The following is a 27,876-nucleotide window of genomic DNA, read 5'->3' as shown; positions in this document are numbered from 1 at the left end:
CAAAATAATGGGGAATTTTGATTGTGAGCCTTAATTGAGACAATGATGATGATGTCTGTAAGGCGTTGTGGAATTAATGGCGCTATATAAAAGAGTAAAAATAAATAAATAATGGTGATTTGGGAGCGTAAACTTGACAACATTTGGGTCTAACCATGGGAAAGATCCTGGCAAATGCCAAAATTACAATTTATTTATTAATTTAAAACCATTATTAATCATCTCTTACTGGGAATATAATCTCATTTTTACTTTAACCGGTAGCTGATTTAATGATTATCCTTTAATGATCTATTAAACACTAAAAAATGATTGGTTCCTAACGCATTGACAGAAGCAAAAATAAAAATCATAATACTCCTATTGTGGTCAACTATTTATGTGTATATAGGTAGCAGAGCCATCCAGCTATCGAACACAGTGTATATAATTGTGTGTGTCCTTTTATGTGGAAGAGAGGACCGTGAATCCATTTTGGCGCCAGGGCTTGGGTGATTCAACAGTTCTTGTTCTCCCTGTAAATAGACAATTGATTTTTTTCATGTAGTTTTATAATAATTTATTTTTTGTCCTGGTGTGTAATTGTTTATCCTGTAGTATGTTGGTTTATATTCATTGTCTCCAATAAAATGTTAATAATGGTAACAGATATTATTCTTACAGCGACAACAAGCAACAGAACACAGGTTTTTTTTTTCAGGTCTTTCAATTTCAAAACATGGTAGCACTTTTGCTCTCTCAAATCATGCTTCTAATTAATATGAACTCCTTATTAGTATTGACTAGGATTGAGCGAAACGGGTCGTTCATTTTCAAAAGTCGCCGACTTTTGGCAAAGTCGGGTTTCATGAAACCCGATCCGACCCCTGTGTGGGGTCGGCCATGCGGTACGCGACTTTCGCGCCAAAGTCGCGTTTCGTATGATGCGCTTGGCGCCATTTTTTCAGCCAATGAAGGAGCGTGGGCAGAGTGATGACATAGGTCTTAGGGGCGTGGACGCTTATCGTCATCTTGTCGCTTGTGCGCTGTAGCGATTTGAAATGTGTAACACCAGTTTTTCTGTTCAGGGACAGAGGGAGGGGGGAGAGAGAGAGAGAGAGAGAAGAGAGAGAGAGAGAGAGAGAAGAAAAAAAAAAAATACCCATTGACTTTGCATTGGGTTTCGTGTTTCGGTCGATCCCCGACTTAACGCCATAATCGGCCGATTTCACTCGACTCGACTTTAGAGATAGTCGGGTTTCGCGAAACCTGGCTCGACCCTAAAAAAGTAAAAGTCGCTCAACCCTAGTATTGACCATTGCTTTCTACCTATTGATCCATCACCCACAGCTTTTCCACATAACAGTAAAAATAATGTTTTTCAGAGACTTTTTGGTGGTTCCTTGGACCTTAAATTGTACTAAATCATTGTACTTTTTACATATTTTTATAGTTTGCAACTGTTGTCAGAAAGTAACTTGAAGTTTCTGTTTCCCAATACAAGGGTTACGATGTCCCCAATGCATCTTTTGGTATAAATAATGCTGTCACCTTCTTATAAATCAGGGGGCCTCTTGGACCCTTCATGTACCAGAACTTCTATATTATTGCCACTACTATATTTCATATCACTAAGCCCATGATTAAAGCACCACTTCATTGTTTTTTTTATTGCACTGTAGGAATGGTGTTATTAAGTTTCCTACATTTATTCTTATACTTACCAGCTGCCATCTTCAGTTGGTCTTCAGCAGTTTATGACCTGCAACCTGGAAGTGAAAACTCAATGAAGGTCTATGAGCGCCAAAACAAGGCTTGTGACTATCACCTCTGACTTTTGGTCAGTCAGAAGTTGCAGTCACAAGATGGCAGTGAGGGATTGAAACAGCATAAGGAGGAGCTGAAGATGGCAGCTGTTGAGAATAATACTAGGGATATGGAACTTACGTTAGTAGCACCACACCAACGTTGAAGTGACAAAAAAACTCTGGAGTGGTGCTTTAAGAATTATTTCTTATTACATAAACATTTTTTTCTGTAACAGCAAAAGCCAGTTTTTTATTGGGTGTGTATCTTTTGTAGGTGTATCTGGAATTTGAATGAGCTTTTATAATCACACTATTTTACAATTTACTTATCCTAATTGTATTCATCTATAATTGACTGTATATGTGCAAAACAAAACAAATAATTGTGTATTATTGTCGGTCTTATACTTCTTCACAGAAAAAGAGAATGAACTTGCTGCAATGAAGGATAAACTACAAAATGCGGATGAGAAAAATCAGAATTTGGTCAGAGCCCTCAATGACACACTCGGAAAGCTAGCTGCAATACCCAGTGGTATGAAAATGAGAACAACTACAATTCTGCTTAGATTAATAACAGAAAATGTAATTCTTAGTCCATTAGGGTCACATTGGTAGTAAAGAATTGTTAAGTATTGTTATGTCTAACACCAGGAGATATGTTGTAGGTATGGTGATGCTGAAGGAAAGTGCACTGGTCCTTAAGCCTTGTGAGAATCTCCAAGGCACATGTATCTAAATCCCATAAGCATCTAGCCCCAATATACCAATACCTCCTTAAGAAAAAAATATGTATGGAAATCTGAACACTGAAATGAAAGTTCTGCCAGATCAAGAAAATATCCTAAGGATCAAATTCAGGATTTTATTGTCAGTGGGAAACGTCAGTGAAATGTATAATGAAATAAAAAAAATTCAATTCAAGTGGGGATACTCTTAACATTCAATTGGCCAGACATTCTCTTGTATCCATTTTCCAGTCGTTGCCTGACACACATTTATCTGTAATAGATACAATAGTGAAGATTCAGAGCGCAAAAGACAAAGCCAAGCAAGCAAATGATACTGCCAACGATGTTCTTGCACGCATCAAAGATCTTAATCTGAATCTCCTGGGGTTGAAACAGAACTACAGTGCGTTGAAAGAACACGTAGCTAAAACCAATGCTGTTGTAAAAGTCGAAAATGGTGAGTCAAGAATATGTCAATTCTTTATTCATGTTCATGCTCTAAAGTTTTTATTTTTTAAGATATATTTTTATTGAATGCCAGAAAACACAAGACAAAAGGATTCTAATATTGTGATTCATGTTGATACAAATAACAGACGTAAACGTATTCCCTAGGCAATATGTTTTGAAAATGAATTATATAACACTATATACAACAAATATGTGAATGTGAGGTAAAATGATCGGAGCAGAGCATTTATTGATATGGAAGATGTGGTTTTCAGCAGGATCAGACTTGCTATAGATTTAGAAATTATTGTGCCTAATTAGCGAAGTAATCAGTCTATAGAAAACAATGAGAGACTTGATTTTTTTTCATTAACCCAGTGCACCCTATTGCCCAGACAATTGTGATGAGACTGGAGCTAAATTTTGACAATTCTATAAAGATCAGATGCTTCTACTCAAAAACGCTAAATCTAAAAGGAAAACATTTGGAAATCCCGAATTCCGCCTTTGAAGTAGCTGTATACGATTTATAAAATATGGTTGCTTCTCTCCAAAGACAGCACAACTCTTGCACATGACCCTTGTATGGTATGGCAGCTTATTCCCATTCAATAAAACGCAACTGAGCTGCGATATCAGACACAGCCGATAGGTAAGACACAGTTTCTGGAGAAAAGTAGCTGTATTCTTTCTCATTTCCAACAATCTCTGTAATACTAATGAGTAGAGATGAGCTAACACAAACTTAAAAGTTCGGGGTTCGTACTTGACAGTTATTGTCTGGTGCCAAACTCCGAATATGGACTTCTCCCTGATGTCTGTTGAAATGTTCAGCATTCTGGAGGAAGTCTTTTGCAGAGACAGATTTTTTTTATCAAACTCAAAAGTTCAGATTTCCATTTCTTTCAATGGAGTCCAGGTTCTGGTTCAAGGTCAGGTAGAGTTCTTGTTTCATTCCAGCATTCTTTCTTTATACTTGCAAAAAATTCATACTGGATCCTTGAGATACTGTACAAAGAGAACACAATGAAATAACACATTTCAAGGTCACACAGATGACGTGCATTACCAGTCTGCGTGTGCTTTTTGGAGGTTATGATGCTTTAAGGCTTTAACTGCAAACTCATAAAGCTGTTTAAAAATCATGTCAAGCCTGGTTCTTTAAGATCTTTAGTCATCTTGACTTGGAATTCTGATAATTAGAAAGGTGCCACTATTTCAATTTATTATTTGTTCATACTACCATCTTGATTATTTCATTATTTAATATATTTAGCTCTACATATACTGTACACTGTGTGAGAAGGCCACTGGTAAAATACTGGAGGGGAGATATGTGTCATTGAGGATGTTAGCCTCAGTGATATGAACCTGGAAATATGCTCCAGCACACTATTTGCTTAGTGGGGTTAATCCGCCATATTAAGGTTTGGGTTTTTGTGGATAGTGAAGAGTGTTTCGAAGGCTTTTCACCATATCTCCACTCCAGGGTATAATCCAGAAGGTAAATGTGTAGCCTTTAGACTCTGTGAGTGTTTGGTGTGTCTGGAGAGGAGATCTTCAGAGCTGTGCTTATGTTAAAGAGAACTGAACCTTGATTTTGTTCCTTTGAATGAGCGGATAACCGCATCATAAGGTACTTTACTATATGCTGTTTTGTTTTTTCTTTATGCCAGAAGGTCTGCATTTGTTTACCTTAGTTTGGACTAGTTTATGCAGTACTTTTTAATACACCAGTTGAAAACTTTAACAGAAAGTGTTCATGAGACTACCTCATTAAACAGCAAAGTGAATTGATCTACCATAAATGCTATGCCAGGAAAGAGGACAAATTTAACCCCTTCCCAACATGTGCTGTGGGAACTGCATTTCTGCCCAGAGCATACTAATACGGCAGCACGATCACCACGGTCTCGTGGTGAGCACCGTGATGATTGCGTGTGGGTGTTATCTGCATGTGACAGCTGACACGCCCAGCAATGCCCATGATCAGTGCCAGCACCAATCGTGGGCATTTAAAACCTCTGATGCTGCTGTCAGTAGTGACAGCGGCATAGAGAACAATCACACTCCCTGCACGCTCCCAACGGAACAATGCAATGCGATCGCGTTGTTCCTGTGATCTCCATGGAGACCCCCGGCTCATAAATGGCCATGGGGTCCTTCCGGGTCCTTCAGTGATGTGGCTTGTCAGCACCTGCTGTGAGCAGATGCCGGCAAGCTTCCCACACTGCCTGTCAGATCGCTGATCTAACATTGTTCTATGCAAAGTGTGAGATCAGCGATCTGACATGATATAGTGATGTCCCAACCTGGGACAATGTTATAAAGTTAAAAAAATATTAGAATGTGTAAAAAAAATAAAAAAAATCGCCAAATAAAGAAATAAATATATATTTTTCCAATAAATCCATTTATTTATGTAAATAAAAAGAAACAATAAAAGTGCAAATATTTGCTATCGCCGCATCCGTAACGACCAGCTCTATAAAACTGTCCCACTAGTTAATCCCTTCAGTGTACACCATAAAAAAAGAGGCAAAATACAATGTTCTATCATCATACCGCCAAACAAAAAGTGCAATAAAATGTGATCAAAAAGACACATGTAAATAATCATTGTACCGCAAAAACAAACCACCATACAGCTCCATCAGCAGAAAAATAAAAAAGTTATAGCTCTCAGAATAAAGCGATGCAAAAATAATAATTTTTTTCTATGAATAAGTTTTTATTGTGTAAAAGCACCAAAATGTAAAAAAAATATATCAATGAGGAATCGCTGTCATCGTACTAACCCGAAGAATAAAACTGCTTTATCAACTTTATCACACACAGAATGGCATAAACACCCCCCCCCCCCATAGAAATTCCTGAATTGCTGGTTTTTGTTCATTCTGCCTCCCAAAAATCATTAAAAAAAGCAAAAAAAATATCATGTGCCTAAAAATGTCACCAATAAAAATGTCAACTCGTCCCTCAAAAAACAAGACCTCACATGACTCTGTGGGCCAAAATATGGATAAATTATAGCTCTCAAAATGTGGTGATGCAAAAACTTTTTGGTGCAATAAAAAGCGTCTTTTAGTGTGTGACAGCTGTCAAACATAAAAACCCGCTATAAATAGTAAATCAAACCCTCCTTTATCACCCCCTTAGTTAGGGATAAATAATAAAATAAAAAAAGTATTTATTTCCATTTTCCCACTAGGGTTAGGGTTAGTGTTGGGTTAGGGTTTGGGCTGGTGTTAGGGTTAGGGTTGGGGCTAAAGTTAGGGTTAGGGTTGAAATTAGGGTTAGGGTTGGGATTAGGGTTAGGGTTGGGATTAGGGTTAGGGTTAGGGTTGGGATTTGGGTTAGGGCTAGAATTAGGGTTAGGGTTGGAATTAGGGCTAGGGTTGGGATTAGGGTTAGGTTTGTGGTTAGGGTTTTGGTTAGGGTTGGGATTATGGTTAGGGGTGTGTTGGGGATTGGTTTGTGGATAGGGTTATGGTTAGGGGTGTTTTGGGGTTAGGGGTGGGGCTATGGTAAGGATTGGGATTAGGGTTAGGGGTGTGCCGGGGTTAGGGTTGGAGTTAGAGTTGGGGGTTTCCACTGTTTAGGCACATCAGGGGCTCTCCAAACTAACATGGCGTCTGATCTCAATTCCAGCCAATTTTGCATTAAAAAGTCAAACGCCGCTCCTTCCCTTCTGAGCTCTGCCATGTGCCCAAACAGTGGTTAACCCCACATTTCTGGTATCAGCATGCTCAGGACAAATTGCACAACAACTTTTGGGGTCCAATTGCTCCTGTTACCCTTGGGAAAATAAAAAATTAGGGGTGAAAAGATAATTTTTGTGAAAAAAAATGATTTTTTTATTTTTACGGCTCTATATTATAAAACTTCATTGAAACACTTGTGGGTTCAAAGTGCTCACCACTAGAGTTGAGCGACCTTGACCTTTTTAGAGTCGAGCCGGGTTTTGCGAAACCCGACTATGTCCAAAGTCGGGTCGAGTGAAATCGGCCGATTATGACGTAAAGTCGGGATCGACCGAAACACGAAACCCAATGCAAGTCAATGGGGCAGCATAGTCGGCAGTGAGTGGGGGCCAGGAAAACACCTAGAGTGCCCATTTTAATGTCAAAACCATCCATTCTTCTTAATGAAGCTTGTCAAGCGTAATTTACCTTAAAATAATTGGAAGGCATTTGAAATTGGGGGTCATTTGGCTAAAGTTGTGGGGGGTAGGGCTGGTTCAAGTAATTAGTGGGCCCAGTAAATCTGGACCACGTCACGGCAGTGGAGCAGGGAGAGGTAAGTATTTCAACTTTGCAAGTGCTGTGATCCTGAGCAAGCAGGGGGGGCCCACTCGTTGGCATTGGCACTGGCACAGGGCCCCTCAAAGTACAGCGGTGTGTTTGCACGGCGGGGGCGCCTCCCACCGGCAGCAACACTTTTGCGTACTATGAGAGGCCCTGTGCCAGTGACGTCGCCAACTAGTATTCCTCCCCCCACCTGATGAAGGAACCTGCACTTTCATCTGCACCTTCCTCTTTGTCCCCGTGTAAGGTGGTATGGTATGCGGGAAGAGCAACCTGACTTTCAGCAGGGTCACAATGTTGTTGTGTAGCGTGCACGGGGAATGTTGCGTTATGGGTCAATGTACCAGCAGACTCATCTATCACTGGCTGGGCAATGGGCACGATGAAGTGGAAACACAGATATAGGCCCAAAGAAGAAAGTGGGCTAAATGCAGTTCAAAATTGGTAACACAGGAATAACCAGGGGGCATTGCAGTGGAGGACAACTGGAATGAGAGGCTGACACAGAGAGTAGGGCCAAATCAGTAAGTAGTCGAAATGCAGTTCAAAATTGGCAACCGTAGTAAACAGGCGGCACAGCTTTGTTCAGTGGAGGAGAACAGCAAGGAGTGGCAGACACCGATAGTAGGCCCCAACCCAACTAGTAGGCCAAATGCAGTCTAACATTAACAACTACTTAACGAGAGGCTGAAAATGGAATTTCAGGACAGGAAACCAGGAGAACAGCAAGGAGTGGCAGACACCGATAGTAGGCCCCAAACCAACTAGTACGCCAAATGCAGTTGTTCCATTTAACCACAATTTAATGAGAGCCTGAAGATAGAAGCTCAGGAAAGGCAACCTGGGGAACACCTTGGAGTGTAACACACCATCTCTCTCCACCCCATACCCATTTTGTAGGCCTAATGCTGTGTACTTTTCTACAACTACTAAACGAGAGTCGGAAGACCGAAGCAATGGCAAGGAAACCTGGGGAACACCTTGGAGTGTAACACACCATCTCTCTCCACCCGATACCCATTTTGTAGGCCTAATGCAGTGTAGTTTTCTACAACTACTAAACGAGAGTCGGAAGATCGAAGCAATGGCGAGGAAACCTGGAGAACACCTTGGAGTGTAACACACCATCTCTCTCCACCCCATTCCCCATTTTTTAGGCCTAATGCAGCCTACTTTCCGACACCTACTAAACGAGAGCATGAAGATCGAAGCTCAGGAAAGGCAACCTGGGGAACACCTTGGAGTGTAACAACAACCTCTCTCTACACCACGGAAGGGCTGATTCTTAGGAAGGAAGGCTGTTGTAAATAAGCATTGCGCGCCCGAGGGTGATTATATTCTTATTCGGTATCTACTCACCCTCGGACGCGCCATGCTTCTTGATTTGTAATTAATGTTTATTTGCAATGTGCTTTTGACTTACTCAATTATTTTTTTAATTATTGATTTTATTAAATTAATAGTTTAACATCTTATTGGAAATAATTTAAAGGAGACGCGACAGGACAACACTCGGTGGATGCCATATCTGTGTTAACAACTCCAAAAAAACCTTTCAGTTAACTTCTTGCAGGAGAAAGTAATTGTAGCTGGTGGACCTTTTAGTACAGTTCCAGATTTTTGTTGTGTGTTTGTTTTTAATGTTAAAATGTCTGCATTTGAGATCTCAACACGATCTTATTTTTTATAATCAAAATAATTATTTTTTTATTTTAAGATGTTGGTTCAAGGGGTACACGGGCAGCAGTAGACAGGTCAGTGGAGGCCTAGTGGAAGGAGGGACCGCAGATGCGCCACTGTTTCACCCATACACAATTTGTAGGCCTAATGCAGCGTAGTTTCCAACAGCTAGTAAACGAGAGCCGGAAGATCGAAGCTCAGGAAAGGCAACCTGGGGAACACCTTGGAGTGTAACAACAACCTCTCTCTACACCACGGAAGGGCTGATTCTTAGGAAGGAAGGCTGTTGTAAATAAGCATTGCGCGCCCGAGGGTGATTATATTCTTATTCGGTATCTACTCACCCTCGGACGCGCCATGCTTCTTGATTTGTAATTAATGTTTATTTGCAATGTGCTTTTGACTTACTCAATTATTTTTTTAATTATTGATTTTATTAAATTAATAGTTTAACATCTTATTGGAAATAATTTAAAGGAGACGCGACAGGACAACACTCGGTGGATGCCATATCTGTGTTAACAACTCCAAAAAAACCTTTCAGTTAACTTCTTGCAGGAGAAAGTAATTGTAGCTGGTGGACCTTTTTAGTACAGTTCCAGATTTTTGTTGTGTGTTTGTTTTTAATGTTAAAATGTCTGCATTTGAGATCTCAACACGATCTTATTTTTTATAATCAAATTAATTTTTTAAATATTTTATTAGGTTGGTTCAAGGGGTACACGGGCCGCAGTAGACAGGTCAGTGGAGGCCTAGTGGAAGGAGTGACCGCAGACAGGCATCGAAGGCCTAAAATAATAACACATGGCTGTAGGCAATTTTAAATTGGTTCCAGGGTTACACGGGCAGCAGTGGTGTGGTCAGTGGAGGCCTAGTGGAAGGAGTGACCGCAGACAGGCATCGAAGGCCTAAAATATTAACACATGGCTGTAGGCAATTTTAAATTGGTTCCAGGGGTACTTGGGCAGCAGTGCCCTGGTCAGTGTAGTAGTAGTTGAAAGAATGTACCGCAGACAGGCATCGAAGGCCTAAAATAAAAAAATTGGGCTGGCTGTAGGCAATTTTAAATTGGTTCCAGGGTTACACGGGCAGCAGTGGTGTGGTCAGTGGAGGCCTAGTGGAAGGAGTGACCGCAGACAGGCATCGAAGGCCTAAAATAATAACACATGGCTGTAGGCAATTTTAAATTGGTTCCAGGGTTACACGGGCAGCAGTGGTGTGGTCAGTGGAGGCCTAGTGGAAGGAGTGACCGCAGACAGGCATCGAAGGCCTAAAATAATAACACATGGCTGTAGGCAATTTTAAATTGGTTCCAGGGTTACACGGGCAGCAGTGGTGTGGTCAGTGGAGGCCTAGTGGAAGGAGTGACCGCAGACAGGCATCGAAGGCCTAAAATAATAACACATGGCTGTAGGCAATTTTAAATTGGTTCCAGGGTTACACGGGCAGCAGTGGTGTGGTCAGTGGAGGCCTAGTGGAAGGAGTGACCGCAGACAGGCATCGAAGGCCTAAAATAATAACACATGGCTGTAGGCAATTTTAAATTGGTTCCAGGGTTACACGGGCAGCAGTGGTGTGGTCAGTGGAGGCCTAGTGGAAGGAGTGACCGCAGACAGGCATCGAAGGCCTAAAATATTAACACATGGCTGTAGGCAATTTTAAATTGGTTCCAGGGGTACTTGGGCAGCAGTGCCCTGGTCAGTGTAGTAGTAGTTGAAAGAATGTACCGCAGACAGGCATCGAAGGCCTAAAATAAAAAAATTGGGCTGGCTGTAGGCAATTTTAAATTGGTTCCAGGGTTACACGGGCAGCAGTGGTGTGGTCAGTGGAGGCCTAGTGGAAGGAGTGACCGCAGACAGGCATCGAAGGCCTAAAATAATAACACATGGCTGTAGGCAATTTTAAATTGGTTCCAGGGTTACACGGGCAGCAGTGGTGTGGTCAGTGGAGGCCTAGTGGAAGGAGTGACCGCAGACAGGCATCGAAGGCCTAAAATAATAACACATGGCTGTAGGCAATTTTAAATTGGTTCCAGGGTTACACGGGCAGCAGTGGTGTGGTCAGTGGAGGCCTAGTGGAAGGAGTGACCGCAGACAGGCATCGACGGCCTAAAATAATCACACATGGCTGTAGGCAATTTTAAATTGGTTCCAGGGGTACACGGGCAGCAGTGGTCTGGTCAGTGGAAGTCTAGTGGAAGGAGTGACCGCAGACAGGCTTCGAAGGCCTAACATAACAAAAATGTCAAAACAATGGTATTGTCAGTGCCAGTCATTGAAGGATGTCAGCGCCTAGACTACACATTGGTGAAGCTGTGAGAGATAATTTTGCTAGTGGTAGAGCACTGTTTGAGCTGGGGGGGGGGGGAACTGGCTTGTGGCCGGCGGTACAGGCACAGGGCCCCTCATATTACAACGGTGAGTCTGACGTTGGGTGCGCACCACCACCGCCAGAGACACTTTATTGTACTATGAGGGACCCAGTGGCAGTGCCGTCGACCAAAAGCGGGCTCACCCACCTCTTCAGACAAACAGCACTCTCAAGGGTCCAAGCGCAAAGTGGCGATAGCACGACCCCGTGTGGGGAGTTTGGCCATTTCGTGAGGTGGAAACATGTCGTATGCTGGACAATCAGGTGAAGAAAATTACGAGATTGGAAAAGTCATTCAGAATAGTCCACAGGCAAGACCTTTTCATAGGAAAGCTAGGTGTCAGCCGGGCAGGGTGGGGCAAAAGATTTTGAAATCCAGTTGTGGTTCATTTTAATGAAGGTTAGATCATCTACATTTTGGGTAGACAGACGAGTCCTTTTTTCTGTTAGTATTGAACCTGCAGCACTGAATACTCTTTCTGATAGGACACTAGCTGCCGGGCAAGCAAGCTCCTGCAATGCATATTCTGCCAATTCTGGCCAGGTGTCTAATTTGGATGCCCAGTAATCAAATGGGAATGACGGTTGAGGGAGAACGTCGATAAGGGATGAAAAATAGTTTGTAACCATACTGGACAAATGTTGTCTCCTGTCACTTTGAATTGATGCTGCAGTACCTGTCCTGTCTGCGGTCCTAGAAAAATCACTCCACAACCTGGTCAGAAAACCCCTCTGGCCAACGCCACTTCTGATTTCTGCCCCTCTAACACCTCTGGTCTGCTGGCCCCTGGAGCTCGTGTGAGAACGATCACGGGCGCTGTGTGCAGGGAATGCCAGAAGCAAACGGTCAACAAGAGTTGATTGTTTTGTTGCTAATATTAGTTCCAAGTTCTCATGTGGCATAATATTTTGCAATTTGCCTTTATAGCGAGGATCAAGGAGGCAGGCCAACCAGTAATCGTCATCGTTCATCATTTTTGTAATGCGTGTGTCCCTTTTGAGGATACGCAAGGCATAATCCGCCATGTGGGCCAAAGTTCCCGTTGTCAAATCTGCGGTTGTGCTTGGTTGAGGGGCAGTTGCAGGCAAATCTACGTCACTTGTGTCCCTCAAAAAACCAGAACCCGGCCTTGCCACGCCACCAATTTCCCGTGCCCCCGGGAAAGCTTCCTCATTAAAAATATACTCATCCCCATCATCCTCCTCATCCTCCACCTCCTCTTCGCCCGGTACCTCGTCATGTACACTGCCCTGACCAGACAATCGCTGACTGTCATCAAGGCTTTCCTCTTCCTCTGGTGCAGACGCCTGATCCTTTATGTGCGTCAAACTTTGCATCAGCAGACGCATTAGGGGGATGCTCATGCTTATTATGGCGTTGTCTGCACTAACCAGCCGTGTGCATTCCTCAAAACACTGAAGGACTTGACACATGTCTTGAATCTTCGACCACTGCACACCTGACAACTCCATGTCTGCCATCCTACTGCCTGCCCGTGTATGTGTATCCTCCCACAAAAACATAACAGCCCGCCTCTGTTCGCACAGTCTCTGAAGCATGTGCAGTGTTGAGTTCCACCTTGTTGCAACGTCTATGATTAGGCGATGCTGGGGAAGGTTCAAAGAACGCTGATAGGTCTGCATACGGCTGGAGTGTACAGGCGAACGGCGGATATGTGCGCAAAGTCCACGCACTTTGAGGAGCAGGTCGGATAACCCCGGATAACTTTTCAGGAAGCACTGCACCACCAGGTTTAAGGTGTGAGCCAGGCAAGGAATGTGTTTCAGTTGGGAAAGGGAGATGGCAGCCATGAAATTCCTTCCGTTATCACTCACTACCTTGCCTGCCTCAAGATCTACAGTGCCCAGCCACGACTGCGTTTCTTGCTGCAAGAACTCGGACAGAACTTCCGCGGTGTGTCTATTGTCGCCCAAACACTTCATAGCCAATACAGCCTGCTGACGTATGCCAGTAGCTGCCCCATAATGGGAGACCTGGTGTGCAACAGTGGCAGGTGCGGATGGAGTGTTTGTGCGACTGCGGTCTGTGGACGAGCTCTTGCTTCTGCAGGAGGACGAGGAGGAGGAGGAGGAGGAGGGGGTGCGAACGGCTACAGACAACTGTTTACTAGACCGTGGGCTAGGCAGAACTGTCCCAAACTTGCTGTCCCCTGTGGACCCTGAATCCACCACATTTACCCAGTGTGCCGTGATGGACACGTAACGTCCCTGGCCATGCCTACTGGTCCATGCATCTGTTGTCAGGTGCACCTTTGTGCTCACAGATTGCCTGAGTGCATGGACGATGCGCTCTTTAACATGCTGGTGGAGGGCTGGGATGGCTTTTCTGGAAAAAAAGTGTCGACTGGGTAGCTCGTAGCGTGGTACAGCGTAGTCCATCAGGTCTTTGAAAGCTTCGCTTTCAACTAACCGGTAGGGCATCATCTCTAACGAGATTAGTCTAGCTATGTGGGCGTTCAAACCCTGTGTACGCGGATGCGAGGCTAAGTACTTCCTTTTTCTAACCATAGTCTCATGTAGGGTGAGCTGGACTGGAGAGATGGAGATCGTGGAACTAGCGGGGGTGCCGGTGGACATGGCAGACTGAGAGACGGTGGGAGATGGTATTGTTGCCGCCGGTGCCCTAGATGCAGTGTTTCCTACTACGAAACTGGTGATTCCCTGACCCTGACTGCTTTGGCCTGGCAAAGATACCTGCACAGATACAGCAGGTGGTGCGCTAAATGGTGGTCCTACACTGCCGGAAGGGATGTTGCGTTGATGACTAGCTTCATTGGCCGAGGGTGCAACAACCTTAAGGGACGTTTGGTAGTTAGTCCAAGCTTTCAAATGCATGGTGGTTAAATGTCTATGCATGCAACTAGTATTGAGACTTTTCAGATTCTGACCTCTGCTTAAGGAAGTAGAACATTTTTGACAGATGACTTTGCGCTGATCAATTGGATGTTGTTTAAAAAAATGCCAGACTGCACTCTTTCTAGCATCGGATACCTTTTCAGGCATTGCAGACTGAGCTTTAACCGGATGGCCACGCTGTCCTCCACCAGGTTTTGGCTTTGCCACGCGTTTTGGGCAAGATACGGGCCCGGCAGATGGAACCTGTGGCGATGTTGATGCCTGCTGCGGCCCCTCCTCCTCCTCTGCTTCAGAACTGCTGCCGCCTGCACCCTGTTCCCCCAATGGCTGCCAATCGGGGTCAAGAACTGGGTCATCTAATAACTCTTCTTGTACCTCCTGCGCAACTTCGTCTGTGTCACCGTGTCGTTCGGTGGTATAGCGTTCGTGATGGGGCAACATAGTCTCATCAGGGTCTGATTCTTGATCAGCACCCTGCGAGGGCAATGTTGTGGTCTGAGTCAAAGGACCAGCATAGTAGTCTGGCTGTGGCTGTGCGTCACTGCACTCCATGTCAGATTCAATTTGTAATGGGCATGGACTGTTAACTGCTTCACTTTCTAAGCCAGGGACGGTATGTGTAAAGAGCTCCATGGAGTAACCCGTTGTGTCGCCTGCTGCATTCTTCTCTGTTGTTGTTTTTGCTGAAGAGGACAAGGAAGTGACTTGTCCCTGACCGTGAACATCCACTAACGACGCGCTGCTTTTACTTTTACCAGTTTCACGAGAGGAGGCAAAAGAGCTAGAGGCTGAGTCAGCAAGATAAGCCAAAACTTGCTCTTGCTGCTCCGGCTTTAAAAGCGGTTTTCCTAATCCCAGAAAAGGGAGCGTTCGAGGCCTTGTGTAGCCGGACGACGAACCTGGCTCCACAGCTCCAGACTTAGGTGCAATATTTTTTTCCCCACGACCACCTGATGCTCCACCACTACCACTACCCTCATTACCAGCTGACAATGAACGCCCCCGGCCACGACCTCTTCCACTAGACTTCCTCATTGTTTTAAAAACGTAACCAAACTAACGTTATTTGTTGCAGTCACACAACTTACACGGTGAGCTATAACTTCAGTATGATTTAGCTACCCCTTTACAGGTTGGTGAGACCACCGCGAAAATCAGGCACAATGTTACACACTCTTTTTTTGGTGGCTGCAAATTAGAGAGATGCCCCACACGCAGGACTGTCACTGAAGCACAAATGTTAATATTAATGTCACACTATTATTTGTTTTTTATTTTTATTTTTTTCAGGAACACTTTAGAAACCCCCCCAAAAAAAAAAAAATTTGATTTTTGCAGGGAGAATTTAGAAAACAAATGTAACAAACTATATGCTTTCTATGGGCCACTGAGTGAGAGATGACGCACACAGGAATCAGGAGTGGCACACAAGCCCAGAGGCCAATATTTTTCTACCAATGATTGATGGAGTTATTTTCTCTGGTAGATTTTGGAACCCAAATCAAGGAAAAAAAATATAGGCTTTCTATGGACCACAATTGGAGAGAGAGAGAGAGAGAGAGAGAGAGAGAGAGAGAGAGAGAGATGGCACACCCAGGAGTCAAGACTGGCACACAAGCAGAAAGGCCAATATTAATCTCCCACTGTTTTTTTTTTTTTTTTTTTTTTTTTCAGGGAGACTTTAGAAAAAAAAATAATAAAAAAAATATGATTTTATCAGGAAGAATTTAGAAACCAAATAAAATAAAATGATTTTTTCAGGGAGAATTTATAAAACAAATAAAAACAAAAATAGGCGTTCTATGGCCCACTGACTGAGAGATGACGCACACAGGAATCAGGAGTGGCACACAAGCCCAGAGGCCAATATTTTTCTACCAATGATTGATGTAGTTATTTTCTCTGGTAGATTTTGGAACCCAAATCAAGGAAAAAAAATATAGGCTTTCTATGGACCACAATTGGAGAGAGAGAGAGAGAGAGAGAGAGAGAGAGAGAGAGAGAGATGGCACACCCAGGAGTCAAGACTGGCACACAAGCAGAAAGGCCAATATTAATCTCCCACTGTTTTTTTTGGTTGTTTTTTTTTTTTTTTTCAGGGAGACTTTAGAAAAAAAAATAATAAAAAAAATATGATTTTATCAGGAAGAATTTAGAAACCAAATAAAATAAAATGATTTTTTCAGGGAGAATTTAGAAAACAAATAAAACCAAAAATAGGCGTTCTATGGCCCACTGACTGAGAGATGACGCACCCAGGAGTCAAGACTGGCACACAAGCAGAAAGGCCAATATTAATCTCCCACTGTTTTTTTTTTTTTTTTTTCAGGGAGACTTTAGAAAAAAAAATAATAAAAAAAATATGATTTTATCAGGAAGAATTTAGAAACCAAATAAAATAAAATGATTTTTTCAGGGAGAATTTATAAAACAAATAAAAACAAAAATAGGCGTTCTATGGCCCACTGACTGAGAGATGACGCACACAGGAATCAGAAGTGGCACACAAGCCCAGAGGCCAATATTTTTCTACCAATGATTGATGTAGTTATTTTCTCTGGTAGATTTTGGAACCCAAATCAAGGAAAAAAAATATAGGCTTTCTATGGACCACAATTGGAGAGAGAGAGAGAGAGAGAGAGAGAGAGAGAGAGATGGCACACCCAGGAGTCAAGACTGGCACACAAGCAGAAAGGCCAATATTAATCTCCCACTGTTTTTTTTGGTTGTTTTTTTTTTTTTTTTCAGGGAGACTTTAGAAAAAAAAATAATAAAAAAAATATGATTTTATCAGGAAGAATTTAGAAACCAAATAAAATAAAATGATTTTTTCAGGGAGAATTTAGAAAACAAATAAAACCAAAAATAGGCGTTCTATGGCCCACTGACTGAGAGATGACGCACCCAGGAGTCAAGACTGGCACACAAGCAGAAAGGCCAATATTAATCTCCCACTGTTTTTTTTTTTTTTTTTTCAGGGAGACTTTAGAAAAAAAAATAATAAAAAAAATATGATTTTATCAGGAAGAATTTAGAAACCAAATAAAATAAAATGATTTTTTCAGGGAGAATTTATAAAACAAATAAAAACAAAAATAGGCGTTCTATGGCCCACTGACTGAGAGATGACGCACACAGGAATCAGAAGTGGCACACAAGCCCAGAGGCCAATATTTTTCTACCAATGATTGATGTAGTTATTTTCTCTGGTAGATTTTGGAACCCAAATCAAGGAAAAAAAATATAGGCTTTCTATGGACCACAATTGGAGAGAGAGAGAGAGAGAGAGAGAGAGAGAGAGAGATGGCACACCCAGGAGTCAAGACTGGCACACAAGCAGAAAGGCCAATATTAATCTCCCACTGTTTTTTTTGGTTGTTTTTTTTTTTTTTTTTCAGGGAGACTTTAGAAAAAAAAATAATAAAAAAAATATGATTTTATCAGGAAGAATTTAGAAACCAAATAAAATAAAATGATTTTTTCAGGGAGAATTTAGAAAACAAATAAAACCAAAAATAGGCGTTCTATGGCCCACTGACTGAGAGATGACGCACCCAGGAGTCAAGACTGGCACACAAGCAGAAAGGCCAATATTAATCTCCCACTGTTTTTTTTTTTTTTTTTTTTTTTTTCAGGGAGACTTTAGAAAAAAAAATAATAAAAAAAATATGATTTTATCAGGAAGAATTTAGAAACCAAATAAAATAAAATGATTTTTTCAGGGAGAATTTAGAAAACAAATAAAACCAAAAATAGGCGTTCTATGGCCCACTGACTAAGAGAGAGAGAGAGAGATGGAACGCTTAGTACTGGCACACAAGCCCAAAGGGCAATATTAATCTCCCTTTTTTTTTCCAGGGAGAATTTCTAAAACCCCCCCCCAAAAAAAAATAGGCTTTCTATGGCCCACTATTTGTGAGAGAGATGGGACGCTCAGGACTGGCACAGATGGCACGCTCAGGACTGGCACAGAAGCCCAGAGGCCAATATTAATCTCCCTTTTTTTCTGGGAGAATTTATAAAACCAAAAAAATATTTAAATAGGCTTTCTATGGCCCACTATTTGTGAGAGAGATGGCACGCTCAGGACTGGCACAGATGGCACGCTCACAACTGGCACACAAGCCCAGAGGCCAATATTAATCTCCCTTTTTTCAGGGAAAATTTATAAAACCAAAAAAAAAATTAAATAGGCTTTCTATGGCCCACTATTTGTGAGAGAGATGGGACGCTCAGGACTGGCACAGATGGCACGCTCAGGACTGGCACAGAAGCCCAGAGGCCAATATTAATCTCCCTTTTTTTCTGGGAGAATTTATAAAACCAAAAAAAAAATTAAATAGGCTTTCTATGGCCCACTATTTGTGAGAGAGATGGGACGCTCAGGACTGGCACAGATGGCACGCTCAGGACTGGCACAGAAGCCCAGAGGCCAATATTAATCTCCCTTTTTTTCTGGGAGAATTTATAAAACCAAAAAAATATTTAAATAGGCTTTCTATGGCCCACTATTTGTGAGAGAGATGGCACGCTCAGGACTGGCACAGATGGCACGCTCACAACTGGCACACAAGCCCAGAGGCCAATATTAATCTCCCTTTTTTTCTGGGAGAATTTATAAAACCAAAAAAAAAATTAAATAGGCTTTCTATGGCCCACTATTTGTGAGAGAGATGGGACGCTCAGGACTGGCACAGATGGCACGCTCAGGACTGGCACAGAAGCCCAGAGGCCAATATTAATCTCCCTTTTTTTCTGGGAGAATTTATAAAACCAAAAAAATATTTAAATAGGCTTTCTATGGCCCACTATTTGTGAGAGAGATGGCACGCTCAGGACTGGCACAGATGGCACGCTCACAACTGGCACACAAGCCCAGAGGCCAATATTAATCTCCCTTTTTTCAGGGAAAATTTATAAAACCAAAAAAAAAATTAAATAGGCTTTCTATGGCCCACTATTTGTGAGAGAGATGGCACACTCAGGACTGGCACACAAGCCCAAAGGCCAATATTAATCTCCCACTGTATTTTTATCAGGGAGAATTTATACACCCCACAAAAAAAAATACAGAAAAATGAAAAGGCTTTCTATGGCCCACTATGTGAGAGAGATGGCACACACAGGGATGGCACTCTAGCAGAAATGCCAAATTGCCAATCTTAATCTCCCACCAAAAAAAAAAAAAAAAAAAAAACAGGGAATGTCCTACAATTACTATCTCCCTGCCTGCAGTAATCTCAGCCAGGTATGGCAGGCAGCTACTATCTCCCTGCCTGCAGTAATCTCAGCCAGGTATGGCAGGCAGCAATAAGGAGTGGACTGATGCACAAATGAAATAAAAAGTGTGGACAAACAAAAAAGATAGCTGTGCAGAAAGGAAGGAACAAGAGGATTTGTGCTTTGAAAAAAGCAGTTGGTTTGCACAGCGGCGTACACACAGCAATGCAGCTATCAGGGAGCCTTCTAGGGCAGCCCAATGAGCTACAGCGCTGAGGGGAAAAAAAAAAACTTCCACTGTCCCTGCACACCGAGGGTGGTGTTGGACAGTGCAAATCGCTGCAGCACAAGCGGTTTTGTGGTTAATGGACCCTGCCTAACGCTATCCCTGCTTCTGACAAAGCGGCAGCAACCTCTCCCTAAGCTCAGATCAGCAGCAGTAAGATGGCGGTCGGCGGGAACGCCTCTTTATAGCCCCTGTGACGTCGCAGACAGCAAGCCAATCACTGCAATGCCCTTCTCTAAGATGGTGGGGACCAGGACCTATGTCATCACGCTGCCCACACTCTGCGTTTACCTTCATTGGCTGAGAAATGGCGCTTTTCGCGTCATTGAAACGCGACTTTGGCGCGAAAGTCGCGTACCGCATGGCCGACCACGCACAGGGGTCGGATCGGGTTTCATGAAACCCCGACTTAGCCAAAAGTCGGCGACTTTTGAAAATGTTCGACCCGTTTCGCTCAACCCTACTCACCACACATCTAGATACGTTCCTTATGGGGTCTACTTTCCAAAATGGTGTCACTTGTGTGGGAGTTTAACTGTTCAGGCACATCAGGGGCTCTCCAAACGCAACATGCATCCGATCTTAATTCCTGCCAATTTTGCATTGAAAAGTCAAACGGCGCTCCTTCCCTTCCGAGCTCTGCCATGTACCCAAACAGTGGTTTACCCCCACATATGGGGTATCAGCGTGCTCAGGAGTCAGGACAAATTGTACAACAATTTTTGGTGTCCAATTTCTCCTGTTACCCTTAGAAAAATAAAACAAATTGGATCTGAAATAATTGTTTTGTGAAAAAAAGTTAAATGTTCATTTTTTTAAAATCATTTCCAAAATTCCTGAAGGGTTAATAAACTTCTTGAGTTTGGTTTTGAGTACCTTGAGGGGTGCAATTTTTAGAATGGTGTCACTGTTTGGCATTTTCTGTCATATAGGTCCCTCAAAGTCACTTTAAGTGTGGTGTGGTCCCTAAAATAATGGTTTTGCAAATTTTGTTGTAAAAGTGAGAAATCGCTGGTCAAATTTTAACCTTTATAACTTCCTAACAAAAAAAAATATGTTTCCTTCCAAAATTGTGCTGATGTAAAGTAGACATGTGGGAAATGTTATTTATTAACTATTTTGTGTGTCATATTTCTCTGATTTAAGGACATAAAAACTAAAGTTTTGAAAGTTACGAAATTTTTGCCAAATTTCTGGGTTTTTTTCACAAATAAACGTAAGCCATAGCGAATAAATTTTACTAGTAACATAAAATACAATATGTCATGAGAAAACAACCTCAGAGTCACTGGGATCCATTGAAGTGTTTCAGAGCTATAACCTCAAAAAGTGACAGTGGTCAGAGTTGAAAAAATGGCTCTGTCAGGAAGTTCAAAACAGGCTTTGGGGTGAAGGGGTTAAAGAATCAATGCATTTTAATATGGATAAATGTTTTCTTTATATTCCCAGCCACATATTTTCTTCTCTAAACCTGGAAACTGAATAATTTAATCTTCTTTTTTGTTTAAAATATTTATTCTATTAATCTGGTTTACTCAGAATCTGTTAAAATAATATATTGAAGCACATACATTTTTATACATTTTTAGTCCATTTTTGTCCAGATGTTCCAGTTATATTAATTCTAATATCTTTTATGGAATCATATTTTCAACAATATGGTGAGAAGTAAAACAAAGCCTAAAATTATGGCAAATGAGGACACTCTTGGCATATGTCAGGTCCACTAAAGACATGCCTGATGTATACAGTGAATATTACAAATGTGAAGTGACCATGCCAATTATAAAACCAATGCAAAGCCACAAACTTGGTTTTCTACTGTTTTCTAACCAAATGAACATTTCTTTGTACATTTATACTATATAATAAATATCAATATCCGAAGTTAGATAATGGCAAATACACTTTTAGCTTTCACTTTTGTCTGTAGTTAGTGATTTTCTCAGGACAACAACCCTTGTTCACATGCTGTAAGAGGGCTACACTGAGCCATAATTAAAAAAAGCTACTGCCTTCTGAAGTCCATACATTTATCTTGATGGCCATTGTGAAAAAAAACATTAACACTGCACTAGTCATGGCAATTATGCAAGTAATAGCTAAAAGGGCTGTTTCTTAACTATTACTGCATTTACAGATGTAGCAGTTAATAACGTGACTGATGGTATGCTATGTTAATAACGTTACGAAAGATAGTGCATCCTCTGTAATATTTCATACATTTTTACTTATAGTACAAAGCCGTGCAGCCCACAATAAGTGGTTGCTCCATCTTTAACAGCAATTAATGCAACCATGCACTTCCCGTACAACATAATTTTACATCAACATTGAGGAATTTTACCAAATTTTCTTTGCAGAACTGCATTACTTCAGCAATAAAAATGTAACACTTTTTTCAGCACTGAATTAAATATTAATCTTTACCTTCATTTCATAACTAAACTTTAACTTCCAAATAACAAGGTGAAATAGGTAGTTAAGAAATAGCTGACAGAATTTGTTTTGAACAGATGAAGGGGGTCTGTACCATCAGCTATGTTTAAAGGGACTCTGTCACCTGAATTTGGAGGGAACAATCTTCAGCCATAGGGGCAGGGTTTTCAGGTGTTTTATTCACCCGAAAGGCAAGATTGCCTTGCGCAGGCGTGTACTACGGAAGACAGAGAATGAACTTCAATCCAATATTGCAGCCAGCATGCAGCCAGCGGGTAAGGAAAGGGTGAATCAAACACGCGAAAATGCCGCCCCTATGGCTGAAGATTGTTCCCTCCAAATTCAGGTGACAGAGTCCCTTTAAATTTTTTTAAATTCAGCGCTGAATTGGTGGTACTAATCTAAGTTCCCAAACCATAGCATAATATTTAAAAGTTGCTGTCTTCATCTGTCCTGATGCTGCTCAAGTCCTGCACAGCCATCTTGTGACCACAACTTCTGATTGACCACAAGCCAGAGGTAACAGTCACAAACTCTTCATCTAAATCTATGAGACCCTCGTTCTGGCTTATTTGTCAAAAAACCTATATTAAGTTATGACTTCTGCATCACCTATCAAGCACTGGAGTGAACTGGCAGGTCATAACTTGCACTGGAGCGAACTGGCAGGTCATAACTTACACGGGAGCTCAACGGCAGGTCATAACTTTCACTGGAGCTCACCGACAGGTCATAACTTGCAGAAGTCCAACCGGAGTAGAACAAATAAAAGATTAAGTCTGCAGCTGGCATGAGACTAAGTGCAGGAAACTTAGATGAGTGGCGCCACTCCAGCACTGCAATGAAAGTAATGATGAACTGGTACCTTAAAAATGCCTTAAAGAAACACTCCCATTAAATTTTTTATTCTCTTAATATATTGCAATTATAAAATTATATAGCACTGTGTACTTACAATTGCTTATTTTGCCTTTCTACCCAGCTAGTTCTTTTCTTTTCAGTTGTCTTTGTAGCAGCTTCTCTGCTTCTGGCCCCTGCCATAGCCTTTTGCAGTGATTCATGACTTGTGCATAGAAAACTGACTTTCTGTTTCTACATAGAGTGTAGGAGGATTCAGCTAGTCAGTTTTTAATCTTGTGATTTCATAGATTTAATGGGAAACAAAAGAATTAGCTTGGTAGAAAGGTAAAATGAGCAATTGTAAGTACACAGTGCTATAAAATATTATGACTGCAATATATTAAAAGGATAAAAGCTTCTGTAAACATGTGCATGTATATGCGCTTATTGTATGACTGCTCCAGGCATTCAGGTAGAATTTGACTATGAGACAAGGAAAGATTCATCACTGGATTATTGTGACTAGTCCAAAAAGGCTTTGCTTAAAGGCAACCTGCCACGTAAAAAAACATTAATATCCTGCAGATATGGGTTTAATCTGTAGGTTAATTGTGTACTGAACCTGCCCAATGCCAGCACTTACATTTATTCCTCCTGGCAGTGTTTGGGCTTTAGTCATTGGCGTGGTGCCGATTCAGTAACCACTCTGTGTGTAGAGAGTGGTGGTTGTAAGCGCTCCACTGACACTGACTGACAGCTGGCTATAATGCTGAACCTGCTGTCAGTCAGTGCGGGGGGCCAGCGTCACCCACATGACTGAAACCCAAATGCTACTAGGAGAAATAAAGTTAATTTCTTCTAAGGGCCAGGGATGGGCTTTTCCAGAATGTTATTAACCTGCAGACTATCCCCCATGTCTGCAGTTTAATAGTGTTTGTTCATGTGACAGGTTCCCTTTAACTTCAGGACAATTTAGACTTGTGCCTTCAATTATAGAAGAATGCCTAGGCTCCCAGTTATCAAAATATCCCAACATTATCATATTATAAGCATCAAATTTGAGCATTCTGGACATTTTTATAAATTCTATATTTGCTTTATATCAATGATGAGCGAACGTGCTCGCCACTACTCGGTACTCACCGAAGTATCACTATGCTCGGTGTACTCGGTAAGCACCGAGTATTTTTGGGATTATTCGGCGGTAGCCTGGGTCTCCGCCCTGCAATTCTGGTGCTCTTTAGAGCGCCAATGACAGTGCAGGGATTGTCATCCATGCATTGCAATGCTGCAGCCATCTTTGCTGTGGTATTACAGTGACTGGCTGGCCGTACAGCATCACCAGGTCTATAAGAGACCTGTCGCAGCCTTGCTTGCCGCATTCTGCTCCGGACTTAGCGAGTGTAGAGCTGCTGCCGAGATACCAACACTTGAGAAACCAACAGTCCTTTTTAGAGCTAATTCAGGGGTCCAGAGATTGCAGTGCTAGGTAAGCAGGGGAGTCTATGTGCACATATCCACATCAGTGCAAGGTCTGCAGGCACTGTATGTGAGTACATAGCTCTCACTGCATACCTCCAAAAGCTCCATTACTGTCATGTCTTTCACTTGTTCATTGTATTGGTTCTTATAGTAGTCCACATAGCTGATCTCGCTTCCGTCAGCGTTCTTGAAGGTGGACGCTGTAGTCATGTTCCAGGCGATCTCACCTATACGGTAGGTTATGTGTTGGACTTGGTGAGGACGATCTGTCCGATTAGCTCCTTGCAGCAGGTGTCCTGGAACCTCTGAGGGCCACACGAGGAGTAGAGGCTGCTCATGATGTTGTGCACAGTCTCGTTCCTGAGGACTTTATCGCTGACATCAATGCTCAACATGATGCTGGACTTGTACTGGAGGATGGAGGTGGAAAACCCCAGGCAGATGGCGAGTCGCTGGGCTCTGACTTCGGTGGCATCGCTCGGGTTGTAATAGTTGCGTCCTATCCGCTTCATATCCATTATCTTCAGGAGTCTTTGGAAAATGATGTTACAGAAATGGAAGCAGGTGAGCGAGGTCGGTGGAAGCTCGTTGGTCAGGGTGATTGTTATCCGCACGTTTTCTCCATTTCGAGTTTGGCTGAACACCTTGGTGACCTTATTCAGTCTTATTGCTAAAAACAACACTGTTCCATCAAACGCCCGCGCCTTCCTGATGGTTTCTTCATGCTGGTACAGGAGGCCCTACCGCAAATGCTTGGACTCCATGGCGGGGTTGAAGTCAACGTGATACTGGTACAGGGCCCACAGTGGTCGGGACACCAGCTTGATGTGGTTGGTCACAAGAGCAATCTTTTTTGGACGTGTTCGATAGTCTGCCGGGTGTTCACCCCGACGTCATGAAAGTCACACCTACAACCACCTCATTCTCCGATAGACACTTCTGCAAGTTCATCTGGCACCTGCAGAACCTCGGGTGATGGTCTGTCTGCTGCCGCTGCCGGCAGCCCTCTCTAGCACCCTCTTCCAATGAGCAAAGGCTCAGGGGCTGTCTGCTGAGATCTGACTGCTGGCCGGAGTCCTTGGGGCTGCTGTAACTGTCCAGGTGGTCTTTATGGGGCCTGCTCCCGCACACGAGCTTGGCCGCAGAGTGGGATCTTGCTCGTCAGCTCACCTTTTACTTCGTACACAAACCACGCACTAGTGTGTATTGTGCCTAGTTTTAATGAGGCCTTCATCAATGTTTCCTCATTCTCTACCACTAGATCACCATGGTGAACATGTTGTATATATGTATGTTGCTACAGACATTCAATTTTTCTGGGAAGAATGTCTGTGATACCCATTAAATATTTTTTTTAAATGTATCCCCATGGAAAAATGTTTGTCAGCCCATATACTTAGTGACTGGGCATTACAAGTTTAGGAGACCAGTTTCTTTAAATTGGGCCTAGTTTTTAATGAGGCCTTCCTCCACATCTCATCATTTTCCACCACTAGATCACCAGGGATCATGTGTTCCTTGCTTCTACACACAGTCAATTTTTTGGTAAGGGTGTCTGTGATCCCAATTAAATATTTTCAAAACATTTACCTCCCATTTGGAAATGTTTGTTAGCCCATACACTTAGTGTATGGGCATTATGAATCTAGGAGACCTGCTCCTTTGTAATGGGACAGTTTTTTGAGGCCCTCCTCCATGTTTCTTCCAAGAGGGGATTGGGGTGCGTGCAAATTTGGGTCAAGGCAGCCCTTGCATTCAATGCATAATGAAACAGTATGGCAGGACCAACTGAAGAATGTGAAGTGGGTTTTCCTGTGGATATCCAGTACCTGGGTTCAAAGGCTTATTGGGGTGCATATTAATGCACGAGTTTTCCTGAGCACGCTCGGGTGATCTCCGAGTATTTGTTAGTGTTCGGAGATTTTGTTTTTGTTGATTCAGCTGCTTGATTTACAGCTATTAGCCAGCCTAAGTACATGGGGGTTTGCCTGGTTGCTAGCGAATCCCCACATGTAATCAAGCTGTCTAGTAATCGCAAATCATCTAGCTGCAGCAAGGAAAACTAAATCTCTGAACACTAACAAATACTCGGAGACCACCCGAGCGTGGTCGGAAAAAACCAAGGAACGAGTATATTCACTCATCACTAGTGCATATGACTTGGTAGCAGGGCAGGCCTTGCAGTTAATGCATAAGAAAACAGTATGACAGGACCAGCTGAAGAATGTGAAGTGGGTTTTCCTGTGCTCATCCAGTACCTGGGTTCAAAGGCTTATTGGGGTGCATATGACTTGGTAGCAGGGCAGGCATTGCAGTCAATACATAGGAAAACAGTATGGCAGGACCAACTGAAGAATGTGAAGTGGGTTTTCCTGTGCTCATCCAGTACCTGGGTTCAAAGGCTTATTGGGGTGCATATGACTTGGTAGCAGGGCAGGCCTTGCATTCAATGCAACATTTTTTCAGGAAGCCCTACTGTACCTCTTGTGAAAGGGGTTTTGGGGTGCGTTGCCATTCTTGGCAGCCCAGCCACTCACTGAATAGGCAATAACAGCTTAGGAGACCCACTGTTTAATAATGGCCCTTTAAGAATATTAATGCCACCTGATGCCCCTCTAAAAATAGGCTTTGTGAATTTAAGAGTCCCTCCTTCATAAATGAATCAAGATATGTCTCCTTATGTGTCACACACCACATGGCCAGCTAGGGTTGCTAAATGTTGCAATAACATTTCCCAGTGAATGCATTTGTATTGGTTGAAAGCAATGTCAAGGTTGAAAAATGCATCAAAAACACTGCATGTGAACATAGCCCAAGTGGTGGAGGAACATTTTGGTCTGGGGTTAATTATTTTGCCTTATATGCAAGTCATTACCATGGAAAGGATGTACCTTAACATTTCCCAGCAAAATCCATTTTGATTTTGTTTTTGTATGTTTTTTGGTGCATCGGTAAAAATGGTGTGACACTCTGACAACATTGCTTAGAGCTGTGACCTTGGAGTCAGAAATGCTTCCAGGGGCGATCCCCATGATATTCACATATCATTTGAGCAGTGTTTCCATCATGTTCAGATGTTTTTAGACCTTAAAAGGACCTCTGGGGGCGATCGCGTTAAAAATACTAAGGTTTCCCATAGACATACATTGGGCTCGCTGCTCAGGTCGAGTACCTGAGAATTCCAATTTGCTTGACCCGAGCAACAAGCACCTGATCATTTTAGTGCTCGCTCATCACTACTTTGTATCAGTTATTTTGGCTGGTTGGAGTACTCTCACTTTGCTGAATTACTCAATAGGCGCACCAGGATGTGGAGACAATAAATTTAGTTGCTGTAATAGTTAAAATAATTATCATTCCCTTCCTATGCCGCTTTCCACACTCTTTGAAGTGCATATCTTATCTCT

General features: G+C 42.4%; 1 protein-coding gene across 2 annotated transcripts in view; it reads left to right on the top strand.

Moving 5' to 3' along the window:
• The window catches only part of LAMA2 (laminin subunit alpha 2), a 1,496,617-nt gene that overhangs the window by 1,265,504 nt on the left and 203,237 nt on the right, over positions 1-27,876 (top strand). For both annotated transcript variants that reach the window (XM_069726054.1, XM_069726053.1), the window contains exons 42-43: positions 2,206-2,322; positions 2,799-2,975. In XM_069726054.1, coding sequence (XP_069582155.1) covers positions 2,206-2,322; positions 2,799-2,975 — 294 coding nt within the window. The remainder of the gene's footprint in view (positions 1-2,205; positions 2,323-2,798; positions 2,976-27,876) is intronic.

The sequence above is a fragment of the Ranitomeya imitator genome, chromosome 5, assembly GCF_032444005.1.
Source record: "Ranitomeya imitator isolate aRanImi1 chromosome 5, aRanImi1.pri, whole genome shotgun sequence".
NCBI classification, from domain to species: domain Eukaryota; kingdom Metazoa; phylum Chordata; class Amphibia; order Anura; family Dendrobatidae; genus Ranitomeya; species Ranitomeya imitator.
This window is presented reverse-complemented; position numbering and strand designations above follow the sequence as displayed.